Source organism: Lygodium microphyllum, chromosome 5, assembly GCF_053477565.2.
Source record: "Lygodium microphyllum isolate KBCC chromosome 5, Lygodium_microphyllum_v1.1.10, whole genome shotgun sequence".
Taxonomy (NCBI): Eukaryota; Viridiplantae; Streptophyta; class Polypodiopsida; order Schizaeales; family Lygodiaceae; genus Lygodium; species Lygodium microphyllum.
The window spans coordinates 60,635,512-60,648,683 of record NC_141139.1 but is presented as its reverse complement, the minus strand read 5'-3'; the positions used below and the strand labels follow the sequence as shown (position 1 = coordinate 60,648,683).

The following is a 13,172-nucleotide window of genomic DNA, read 5'->3' as shown; positions in this document are numbered from 1 at the left end:
GATAACTAGGTTTGGGTAAAGTATGGCTAATAAAATTTTCTTCAAAATTCTCTTTTAAATCCTCAATTTTTCTTTCTTAAATTATGCACGTGATCATATGCATGTTAGTTGGATTATAAAAATAGACCCAATAATGGTTTTTAAAAAGGCATATAGAAATTTCATATTGGCTTTAAAAATAGCATTGGTTGAGATTTGATTCAAGAATAAACTGAAAAACATCAAAACTAACTTTAGCTAGATATTTGATTTTTAGAAATATAACACAAGATAAAAGCAAGGGTAGTTTCATACACAATATGGCTAAAAAGTGTTTAAAAAGGTATTGTTTGGTTGCGATGTGATTGTTTTTATATTTTGAATGTGATGGTTATCTTACCCTAGAAATCTCTGCTTGTAACAAACATAAGGAAAAGAGATTATATTGTTTTAGGCCACTAGGATCCCCACACCGATATGCCTTAACATTTTGTGGGATGCTTGAAAAACTCACCTTGCAAGGTGAGGCTCCTATGCTCTTATGGAAGCTAGGAGTTTTTCTTTTTGATTGCTTGAGCGCTCGATAAGGAAAAGGGACAAGTGGTTCGATTCTGTAGGATGAGTTCAGAGGCTTCATGAAGCTTAGCAGGTCTTTAAGCTCATAAATTCCTTGTGATCCTAGAAAGAGTGCACTCACATATGGCCCAACCTTGTGGGGTTGAAAGGTTCTATCTTAGGTGGGATGGATTTTGTCCACTCTTGCAAGAATGATGGTTTTGTAAAAATTTATATATTAAAATACATTATTATTTTTTGAAGCATTATGTGCTTAAGGGTTGTGTTAATGAACCATGTGTAACATATTAATAAAAGGAAGCTATTTTTATATGTCAAACAATATGGAAGCATGTGTTACTTAATTAGATAAGTAAAACAAATCGTTGAGGAAAGTGGGAGGCCTTGGACCCAAGCTAGGTGGACCCAATAAGTTAGTGAGTAACTTTCCTAGTATTATATAGAGTTATTAGAAAGTGACCCCCCAATTTGATAGGATAGAATTGACTTAATATCATTTTAGGGGAGAAAAGTGATGTTGACTACTAGTCCTAATGGCTATGGAAGTTTAATACACAACTCCAATCTCATTGAACCAAGTACAATATTAGCTCACTCTCATTTTTTATTGGTTGCAAAGTGACCCTTCTTAAGTGGATATTAGACTACTATTAGGGGTGATTGTCCTATGCTTCCCTTGTGAAGTAGAAATAGAATTCTTGTGCCTAACTAAATCTGTCATTTCCCGAGGTTAGGTTGGACGATGATGTGCATGGACCTGAGTTTAGAAGACTTCTCTAGGCTTTTGGAGGAAACACCTAACATAGATGGATATGCATATCAAATATCCAAAGCGCGGAATGGGTACCTCTCTCTTCACACATCTCCAGGCAAGAAGGAGATTATTAGGGAGATGATATGCGAAGGAAAATTTAGCTTCAATTTTTTACTATTTTTGTTCTTGACATGTCTACTCATAATGTGCTAGTTATTTTAATGGAAAATCTTTCCTCCAATCACCATCCTCCCAGTCACACTTATTATAATGGAGGATTGTTAGATGACACTTTATTGGTCCCTTCAACCTATGGGGCCCATCCATGTTCTACAATCTACTCCACTTCATTGTACAACTTGTGTAAGCCACATTAATGTGTGAGTGGCATGTATCTTGGATCGTGGATATCCCTGTTGGAAAGTGCTTTCCTATCCCCCTTAACCCTATTGGGTATTTTGACTAATCAATGACAATCTTCTACTATATTTAACGAAAAGTTTGGGGGGGAGGGGGAGGGGTTATAAAAGGAAGGGGTGTGAACAACCTCACCATCCCTTGGCCATTTGATGGCTATCAACCACTAAAGCTAGGAGGTTTAAAACTGATACTTAGCTTTCCAACTTTACAATGGATACTTTGTTGAAAGGGCGTGAGTGACCTCACCATCCCTCAGCCAATTTGGTGGTGAACATGATGTCACCATCCCTCGACCAATTTCACATATGCACATTTATGCTAATATATGTGAATTAATATTAGTATATATGCCCATTTTAATATTAGATATATATTACTATGTATTAATGTAACATGTCTAATAAACATTAGTATGCATATAGTTATATATAAATTTATATTAAATATCTAATATTATGTATATAAATACATAAGTATGTGTGTGTGTATAAATATAAATATATAATAGTATATGTATTATATATAATACGTAATAAATACACTATAAGATTTACATGATATCTATTATATATACATGTGTTACTATTTATATTATATCATATCATATTAATATTAATATTTTATGTATTTTATATATTAAATATATTATATATGTATATATTATTAATATATGCAACAATATAATAATATATCATATAATTTATATTATTTAAATATTGATGTTGTTATGATGGTAATGTCTTCTAAATTTAGAAGTCTCATTCAATAGCTATAGCATGGTGGGTGCAAACATGATTGTTCACATACCTCTCTACTTTATCAATACCATCGGTACTCTCATTACATGATGTATTCCTATTACTTGACATTATGCATGAAATATTTTGATCATAGTTAATTCTTTGTAGGGTCATTCTAGAACTTATCCCTTGAGACGTACGCCACACCAAACTCATACATTGATGTTGCCTATAGAATTAGTGACCACTCGCAAAAAGGTTCCTCCTTTTGATTTACTTGCACAAGAAAATTCCATGTCTAACTTGGAGATTTGCAACCACATAATTTGCATTCTCAACCATACCAACTTATGATGGTGGATTAGAAGGTAGAGTTGTTGCATCATCAAAGAGAATTCAAGAGGAATGGAAATAATAATCGTATAGGATATCAATGTGGATAAAAGAGAGGCTTGAGAGTGGCTTTTTTTTAGGTGGTAGAAAGATGCCTTAGACATTTGCTTTAGTAGCAAGGTACATGGCCCTTGAGATTCTGGGAACCATGATCAAATTAGTTATATCCCTCATGCCATCTAACATCAATGTATATATTCGTAAGGTTTTCACACAGTAGACATCCAATAGCCTTTATGATGCCCTTCGACCTCAAAGGGTTGTAGCTTTGGCATCTCCTCAATACCTTCCCCTACCATCATCTCTCCCCATTCCACATATTTGAGTTTAGGTATATTGATAGCCCTTAGGGCTTCCTAATCATAACCCCTAAGGCTTTTTAATCATAACCTATGGCAACTTTCAAAAAGTATTTCATGGATGGAATACTCCAAGACTTTATCACAAAGAATTTGATAGCAATTCCTCTTAAGCACAATCATATTGGATTAAGTTAGAGAGAGAGAGAGAGAGAGAGAGAGAGAGAGAGAGAGAGAGAGAGAGAGAGAGAGAGAGAGAGAGAGAGAGAGAGAGAGAGAGAGAGAGAGAGAGAGAGAGAGAGATAATAATAACTACAGTCACATGTTAACTATTTTGCATCTACATTAAGCAAGCGTGCACCCACACACAGACACACACACACACACACATATTGCATTGATACAAGTATTCTTTCGATATTTCAATATTGCACTATATGCTCACTTAGTAAGTTTTTAAAATTGAAAGTTATTACTAAATTCTACCGCCCATTGCTATACTCTTCTAATGAGAACATCGTTGGTCATCCATGGTTTGATGGGCCTCATATTAAGGGTCTTTATACACAGTTGGTCATCCATGGTTTGATGGGCCTCATATTAAGGGTCTTTATACACTCCCTTAACCTTCAAAGAGTATCATTTCCACCATTCACATAAAAAATTAAGATGAAAGCCGCACTAATCATAGACAAGCCACATCATGTATGGTGTTTAATAAGAAGGACGTGTTTTCGAATCTTGGTGGAAAACCAGTACGAAGAGTTGGGAGAATGTATATTAACTATTAATAATACATATGCTTCACAATGGTTTTGGGGTCCCTCATGGTTTGTTTTTAAGAAACTCAAGAGTTAGCCATGAATCATATTGGCACATAAGACATTCGTAAAGATGTGAAATGTATTAACCAATAGTAAGAGTGGTGCTTGGCGCATAGCGCTGGCTTACGCCCGAGAAAATAGTTTTGTTTGACAATATGACAAAATTTTAAAATTTAATGATGATTTTCGAGCGGGGCCCGCAAGCAAGAGGCCAGCAGCCTGCAGGCCAACTCGGCCATTTGTGATCTGTGAACTAACTTCAGCTTCTTGTCCTTCTGTACTGCGTAGCGATGGCGGATATTCCCGCATTGAAGGAACGATCTCGTCTGTTGAAAGAGAGCTTGTTGCGCAGCCAGGATCTCACAGACAACATGACTCATATCCTGTCATCTTTCGGAGAGGCCTCCCTTGACGCGACTTCCGAGGTTCGTTCTATCCTTGTTTCATCTCTCTTGCCATACTGTGAAAGGCTTTAATCTCTGCAGTTTGCGACCCTTGAAGTACTAATCTGCAATGCAAATGCTTGCATTATGCAACGAGAAGACTTGCAAAACGGACAGATGCATACATTTTGTATACTGCAAAGCCCTTCAATTTTGAATGTTAAGCACATATCTCATGTGCTTTTGCGGTATCACGCGTCGTTGCCAACTTTTTCAGTGTGATTAAGTTTAAAGCCTCCAAATAAGAGAACAATAAGAGTAATTCAAACATACATTCTCGGCAACCGTTAGTTGTCCTTGTTAAGTGTATCTAATAAACACTTCCAAGTCCTTAGAAATTGACCTTAGCTTAAGTAGCTTCTTGCCAGCTTAGCCAATGCTAGTTTACTTTGGCATCCACTATTGAGCAAAAACAATGCTCTCTCTAACATTTGTCGACATCTCAGCATAATTGTTCTAGAACTTTGCAAGTTAGATATCATAGATCTTTCTTCGACATGTTTCGGTTGTCCTCAATCTTAAGGTAGTGCCATTGCAATAGTCACAAGCCAAAGCTACTTTAGAAGACGTTTAGACCCTCAAACTCAAAGATTATGTAATAATGTAGCATTGGAGTAGTACATGTAAGAAGCTTCAACATAGCGAGCATTGAGTGGATGGGTAAAATACAATGCACAATGGTGTGGACCTTGCTTTTAAAAACCAGTTTGGATTGCAAGGCTTGAGAGTACAATCTTAGAGGAGGTAAGATAATAAGCTGGGAGTGGGAGGGGACTCTATAGTTTGCAGCCCCAATTTTTGGTAAACTTGGCCGATTGTTTTGAATCTAGCTGACAAGTGCAGTTGCTAGCCACATGTTTGAACATGTCAACCACCATCATTGCCCACATACCAACCATGTCACTAGCTGTCTATGCAGCTAGCCATACAACACTTGAAGAACCTTGAACAATACACTTGGATATGATGCTCAACCTTCTTTTCCTTAACTCGTTTGAAGGGGGATGATGTTCCTTGTTTCCTTTTTGGTCTTCTTTACTGAAATGAGTGGTGCATCCATCTTTGTTGTACATCCTTTTCCTTTCATACCTCCAAGGGTTTACTTATATTTGGCATTTTGCAACCATAGTCCAAAGGTGGGGAGGGCCCACCTTACAAGGTGACTACTCTCTCTTGTTAGAGGTTGCGTTGGCATCTCATTATGTGTTTACACTAGTTTGACCATGTTCCTTCTCGTGGTTTGCTTATTGCTTTAGTTTTGCTATATAGACCAATCCTAGTCTCCACTCTTACACATGTGCTTTGCATGGATGGGTGGCTTACCATTGTTGCTCCTTTGTATTATGGTGATGAATATTATATTTAGTCCTATTCCACACTAGTGAACCCCACAATGTGTATATTGTATTATGCTTTCTTGTTTATGTTTGGTCTCTAGGATCATTTATCTTGTTTCTTCTCTTTTGCTTTGTATCTTTTTGACATGGTATTAGACAACTTGGATGTGTTTATAACATGATCTTGGTTCTATCAATGGTCTCTCAACCATTTTGAAGTACCTTCATAATTGTGTTTGCATGAATCAATTGGTCTGATTTGCGTTTTGGCTGATTGCTCAACTGGTGTTACATTGTTAAGCCTAGAGTGAGGGTTGTGAATGGGGATTGCTACATGGCTCGCTTCTCCATATGTGTGTTGACTATGATAGCATTTGGTTCATGTGAGTATGTGTTGCACTCGCAATTTACTTTTTATTGTTGAGCAAGCCTTCATGATGCTACATTTACTTGAAATGGTAGATGATGTGGGTTTTGGCAACGTGCGAGCAAGTTGACTTGAGTTTTGACTCAAATGGATGTTGGTGCTATCCAAGTATTGGTTGCTGTTTGTTGGAAGCATGCATGTATCAACTTGTGAATCCTTCTTTCTTAGCTCTCAATGGCATGCCCCTGATGATTGATTTTGTGTTTCATGTTGGTTGAGCATATTTCTATTTGGCCAGTTTTCTATACGCGTTCACATTTGGCCTTTGTGGTTTGTTCCTTATTCTCTTTACATTTGGAATTAGGGTTTAGCAGCAGCCTTAAGGAGTGTGCTAGAAATTGGAAGCTCAAAGACTTGGATTCAATAGGACTGAAGCTATTTTCAGTCAAATTTAAGTGGAGGGACCAGCAAATCAATGAACTTGGGGCATTTTCTATCTCCATCAAAGTGGGTGAAGGCCAAGTGACTGCCTGAATCAAGGGGTAGATCAGATTGAAGACTTGTTGGTCATTTTGGACAACAAGGGGAATTGGAATATTGAAAGGGATTAGGAAAATCCCATTGTACATCAACTTCTTCTTCAATTAAGTTAAAGAAATACCGAAAGGGGCATCGGTTTTGGGTCCAACAGGGTATCCATTGTCTAAGATTGTGAGTTAATTTGCATTTCTTAGTTTTGTAATAAATATTGTTGCTATAACTAAGTTGTAATCAGGGAATTACCACCCATCCACGGAAGGAAGGCTGGTTTCGGAGAGTAGTGGTTGCCAACTAGGTTCTTGCAACCATATGGTACATCACTTCTTGTTGGGTATTCTCTAGGCCATGTAACGGCTAGGTGAAGTGCCTTATCAAGAATTTTATTTGGTCTAGAGGAGATGGGTGCTTGGCTAGAGCGAAGGTGGCTTGGGATGTCATCGTAAAACCTATATTGAGAAAAGGATTGGGGATCATAGACCCAAATAGCCAGAGCAAAGCCTTATTGGCCAAGCTTATTGTTAGGGGTTTGCTTCCTAGCGAGGAACCCTGGAAGAAACTTTTGATAGGGAGGCTATAGGCTATGATACTTACACTTGGAGGACCATTGCAGCCCAACATCCATTGGATTTTTAGGAGATTAGGACCAAAGACTTAGAGAGGAGCTTTGATGTCAGACTCATGGTTACCATTATTAGAGCATGGAGACCGACTTGTATCATTGGGGCTTCACTAGCTACCCTCGATTACATCTAAAGAGAAGAGATGGGATCCCTTTCTCTTCAATGATTATTTGAGATCAGAATTGGATCACACTCTTGTGGATAGAGAGCAAACTTATCATGGGGGAGATTTTCTATGCAGGTCGCTACATCAATAGGAGATTGGTTTGCATTCCAAGAGTTACTTGAGGAGACCTTGAGACTAAAATACAAGAACTCAGACAAAAACACAATAAGTGCAAAAACACAAAACACAAACAGAGAAGAAAGAATACTTTGAATTGAATGAATGAACTCTATAAATGGATGAATGATTGTACAAATGCTCAAAGGTAGAGCAGTGGGAGTAGTTAGAGAGTGATGCCCATTGGAGACAAATTCCGAGGACTATAACACCTGTCGGAATTGTGAAAAGGGTGCAAGCAGCAAAAATGCCAAAAATGCAGCTTGTAGGAGTGTGCCTGAAGGCAGCCACCACAAACAGCTGTTTGCCAAGGCTGAATGGGCTGGGCAGCAACTAGGAACAGCTAGTGAGGTGCTGAAGTCGCGAAGGGAGCTGTCCAGCATGGAGGAGATTGTTAGTAGTATAGTTAGCTTACGTGTGAGTTTGGGTTGTGCTAGGCATTCTGGTATTATTTAGGTATTTTTTTAGTGGTCATTCAGGTGCTTATGTAGGCATCTTATGCTACCGACCAGCATTAAATGCTGGCCAAGCCATTTATGACATTCTTTTGTGCTATATATGTTAGGCTCCTCCACATTTGTCATTCAATCATTCCATCACTTGCAGATCTAGTGCATGCCTTCTTGGAGAGAGGAGCCGGTGCTGTGCTTGTGTCCACACAGCCAATGACTCATTGTTGCATGCTTCCATTTCTACATACACTTCTGACATGGTATAAGGTTTTAGGATCTACACTATTGCTGCTGTTTTTTGCTGATTACATGTCTCTAGTGCTGATCGCTGATCTTCTCGTGCCCTTTCCTGATTAAGCGCTCTGTCTTTGCTGCAAATTGTCCTGTTTTCAGCCATTTGATGCCTGCATTTTGTCCTCAGCAGTCTGCATTTTCATTTTCTGCATTATTTTATTGTGGTATTGCTGCATTTAAAACCTGTTTTTTCTGTGCTTCAACTCCTGCAGGCTGGGCGACCGTATTTTCAGTTTCTAGTGGCTGCAATCTTTACCTTCTGGCTGTGTTTGATCAGATTTTGTCCTTTTGCAGCAGTTATTTTGTGATCAACTATCTCTACATTGCATGTGGACTCGTGTTAGTGTAGTTTGTGTTGTGGTTTGGCTAGATTCTCTCTCTTCTTTTCTTTCCTTTGTTTTTTCTTCCTATCCTCTCTAGATGGCTCCCCCCCCTACTATTCTATTGATGTCAAACTTCACGGCCTTGATTACCTAACATGGAGTGCTATTATGAAAGCATGGTTTGTGCCAAAGCCGTTATGATACGTTGTTTCTGGAGCTTTTGAGTGTCATGAGTGCCCCCGTCCTCTTTCCATTGATTTCGACAAGGACAACTATGAAGAAGCTGTGCTCACATGGGATAATGATGATGCCTGTATATATTTTGCTCTTCTTCCTGTATCTCCAAAGATGTTCTTCTAGCGGTTACCTCATGTAGGGTAGCTTCAGGGATATGGGCGAAGCTTCAGATATTGTATGAGGCTCTCTCCACTATGCGTACAATTACCCTTTATGGATAGTTTTAGGAGAGGAAGTTTGAACCGAAGGATACTATCCAATCCTTCTTGCTTCGTGTTACATAGGTACAGGATTAGCTTCGACACATGTAGTTTACCATTCTAGAGGCTCATCTTGTGGGGATTGTGCTCTACAAGCTCCCTCTAGAGTTCGATGGAGTGACCAATGTTTTGCAGTCCTAAACGTCATTTATGCTAGTGAGCTTTACACATATGTCCTCGATGTTGCTTGAGCATGAGGCATCTTTGGGGTTATAGGGGAGGCTTCCATCTTAGTATGGTGGTTCCAATGAGGCATTTGTAACTTCTAAGAGGGGTGATAGGAAGAAGAAATTGAAGGCCTAGTGCTATCATTGTGGTAAGAAGGGATATTTGTGCAAGGATTGCAAAGAGTTAGCGGCTTCGAGAAAGGAGGAGAAGAAGAAGTAACAGGATAAGGACTCCTTCCACGAATTATTCGTCTCTTCCAACTTCGACTTAGATCCTTCAAACAAGGCCAAGGCCAAGGTGCGGTAAGGATCATGTTCTTCAAACCTTGGGACAGGCTTGGTAGCCCCTCCTTTTGCTTTCTAGTGCAGGTGATGTGGTCATCCCTCAGGACTCTCCAGTGCCAAAGTGGGAGTGAGAGGATAGTGAGATAGGCCAGGTGAGCCTCATCTATATAGTACATAGGTGCACAGGTTCCAGCGAGGGTCTTCCTTGATGCATTGACTAAAGGTTGGTAGGTTTTGAAATCCTAGATTTGGGATTGATTTCTAGGTTTATGATGGGCTGTTACTTGATAGAGAGTGGGATCGGTTCCTAGTCTATGTTCACATGAGGAGACACTTTGGCGGTTCCTAGTCAAACATAGAGAGATGCTATGATTCTTCTTTATTTTGAGGTTCTAGTACAATCGATATCAACAATTAGGTTCTCTCTGAGGCACGTGGGTGGTGGGCTGGATCACCCATTGCTTGGGTATCCATGGTTCTCTTCTAGTGTTCTTGGTTGTGTGGACTACGATGAGTCATTATCATTGTATCATTGTATTCTATTAGATTACCCATGATCTTAGAGGTGTTAGTAGTATAGTCAGCTCATACGTGAGCCTAGGTTGTGCTAGGCACTCTAGTATTATTTATGTATTTTTAGTGGTCTTTTAGCTGCTTATTTTGGCATTTTATGCTGGCCGACTTGATGCCATTTATGGCATTCTTTTGTGCTATATATGTCAGGCTCCTTGTCCACATTCAATAATTTTGTCACTTGTAGATCTAGGCATGCCTTGTTGGAGAGAGGAGCTAGTGCTTGTGTCCAGATAGCCAGTGACTCAATGTTGTATGCGATTGTCTTGTGTTTGGTATACAGATTCCATTTCCTGAGCACGTATTTGAGTTCGCTTCTTTTGTAGTGTTGTGTTTTCTCTTTTCTTTCTCTTCTATCTTGTATTGAGTAGTTTATTTCGGCATTCTTTCATGCTTCCATTGCTGCATTCACTTCTAACAAAATTTGTTGCTTGGCTGCAAACAACAAAAATGTAGGGTGGTCAGGTTGTTAGGATAGGCTGAATGCTGATGCCAGCTGAGCGGCAGTAAATGCAGCTGATGGGCACCTCGTGAGGATTGATCACCAACTGGATAATAGGCTCGTGATGTGGCAGTAGAGGGCTGATGGCTCAAACTTGCAAAAATCAATGAAGTTAGATGAATTGAGTGCATGGGAAGCCTCCTATTCATAGATGTGGATCCTAGCAAAATTAGGGTTTTGGCTTATGGGACACATATACTTTGTTAATCATTGAGTTTTGGGGCTATTTTAATGAGCTAATGAAGATTTAATGTGTAATGCATCCTTTTTAGTCTAATACTGTCTTGTAGATGGATGGACGTATCAGGCTTATTAGAGGAGGCCTCTATAGAGATTACAGTGGGATCCAAGAGAGTGGATGTGGAGGGACCCGTTCCTTGATAGACCTGTGATGGGGAAGAGGATACGGATGAGGAAGATTAGAGCACAGCCAATAGCCACCCCCCATTGGCATCGAGAGGGAATCTCAGATGAGAGTTCTTATATGACTTTTGGAGGAGGTCACATGACAGCTTTAGGCCTAAGAAGATCTCTCTTCCTATGTCTTGTAGCTCACAGGAGCTTAATCTTGGATATGGCAGGGACCCAGTGGCATGCGCGAGGTGTGGCAATCTAGAGGAGACATAGAGGCATTGCCTATGGGAGTGCTCTAGAGCCCAGGAGGTATGGAGGAGAGTCCTCAGGATGATATTTTATGGCACAACACTAAACAGGCACAAGGGTGGTGACTTTGGGGGCTGTAGCTTGGGTCATGGATAGAGGCCCAACATGTGGCTATAAAGATATTCAAGGGAGTCTTTCTTTTCTCATCATTTGACAGTATTTGAGCAGGATTCCCACCCTAGATTACTCACAAGTGTAGTGGACACAAGGACATTGTCACAGATGGGAGCTGATTGCCATTATCATAGCTTGGTACATCTGGACCACAAGATGCAGCCATGTTATTGACCTTCAAGATGTATCCACAGTAGAGACTTTAGCGAGGATTTGGATAGAGATCATTCACACTCTTTGTGGGAGATCTCAGATGGGAGAGGATGCCAGGCAGCTCTGAGAGGATGAGGAAGAGAAGAGATGGTTTTTGTGGACATGGGACTTAGACACTTTCTTCCATATCACCCCTCAGATGGTTTGGCAATATAGCCCGCCAGATTATTTGTTCACACAACCATTGTATTTGTGATGTACTTAGTTAATCTTTACAAAGTTCCTTGTTCTTTGCATTTATACAAGATCTGTTGTTTTTTCTTCATTTTTAGCTACACAAGTCTGGTTCTTATTTTCCTATAGCTTTTGTGCTATCTAAGCATCTAAAGCATATGTGACATTGCTTTTAAATTATAACAGATGGGAAAACGTACCAGACCAGATTGTCTTCTTCCTTCCTCTGTAGGAAACATGTTGAAAAATATGATAGTAGATGACGATGAGCTTTTGGTATGTCTCTCTTTATCTTGCAAGTATCAGTATTATCCTTGGTCAGTTACAGGATACAACATAAAAAGTAAGGATTACAGTGAAACATGTAGGAATTTCTAAGTTGTGTCTCTGTTACAGGTTCACACCCATAAAATCAGAAAGGCCCATGAAAATATTGACAAGACTCTAAAGGCTGCAGAAGTGATTCTGGGTCATTTTGATGTACATCGACAGGTACAATGGCATTGCATTTGTTGCAGCTAAATATTTGTCAAAAAACGTTATGTATGGAGACCAAATCTCTGTTTCCTATGAATGATTTGAAAGATTTGGTTCAAACAACGTAGTACTGGACTGTTTAATCCATCTTTACCTGGCCTACTGTGATGAAGAGAAATGTTGACAATGTGCTTGCATGTTTAGACACTTATAGACGCAGCCCAGGGTTTGAACTCACACCCTTATGAAACTCAACCCACAGTCAAACCAACTGGGCTATGATCCCATTGGCTGTGCTTGCATGTTTAAGTGAGCTGTTTCTTTTCTTGTTTGAAGTGTTTTATGGCAATTATAGGATAAATCTTGTTCTCTCTTTATGGAATGGGAGAATAAACTCTCAAAAGAAGAGTGCATGGCACTTTACCAAGGTTAAAAACAGAAAAGAAAGTCCATTGCAAAAAACAACTTGTAAGAAAGTGCATTGGCTGCATGTACACATTTATTTTCTATTGCTGTAGTATATGTTCATCTTGGCTCCATGTACAAAGGACTGTTGAAGAAAGCAGTCAGGGGCAGCCACACAATCATAACACTCAGTAAGGATGGAGTGGGTATTTGTTGGCAGATTGGGAAATGATAAAGATCGTGGTACCCAAATGCCATGAAATATTTATAGACAACAGCTATCTGAACATACAAGTACTTTGACTTTTATGGATATATGAGAACCTTTCTGTGAGAACGCTCTTGTTAAATGATGAGTCAATTGGTGAAAGAAAGAGGCAAAGGCCTTTGATGAGTACAATGGCCTGTCTGGTCTGGTGAGTCATTGGGTGTTGGGACAACAGTCGGACAACAGTCAA

General features: G+C 39.4%; 1 protein-coding gene across 5 annotated transcripts in view; it reads left to right on the top strand.

Annotated features, from left to right (window-relative positions):
• Positions 1-4,045: 4,045 nt before the first annotated feature.
• LOC148035881 (exocyst complex component EXO70A1-like) overlaps positions 4,046-13,172 on the top strand; it is a 31,720-nt gene continuing 22,593 nt past the window's right edge. The window contains exons 1-3 of one of the 5 annotated variants that reach the window (XR_015690876.1): positions 4,046-4,410; positions 12,019-12,108; positions 12,229-12,324. Coding sequence is in view for 3 of the 5 variants with exons in the window: in XM_087677890.1 (XP_087534016.1) it covers positions 4,276-4,410; positions 12,019-12,108; positions 12,229-12,324 (321 nt within the window). In the remaining 2 variants the exon portion in view is untranslated. The remainder of the gene's footprint in view (positions 4,411-12,018; positions 12,109-12,228; positions 12,325-13,172) is intronic. The other 4 variants (XR_015690877.1, XM_087677890.1, XM_087677891.1 and 1 more) reach the window with 4 other exon arrangements.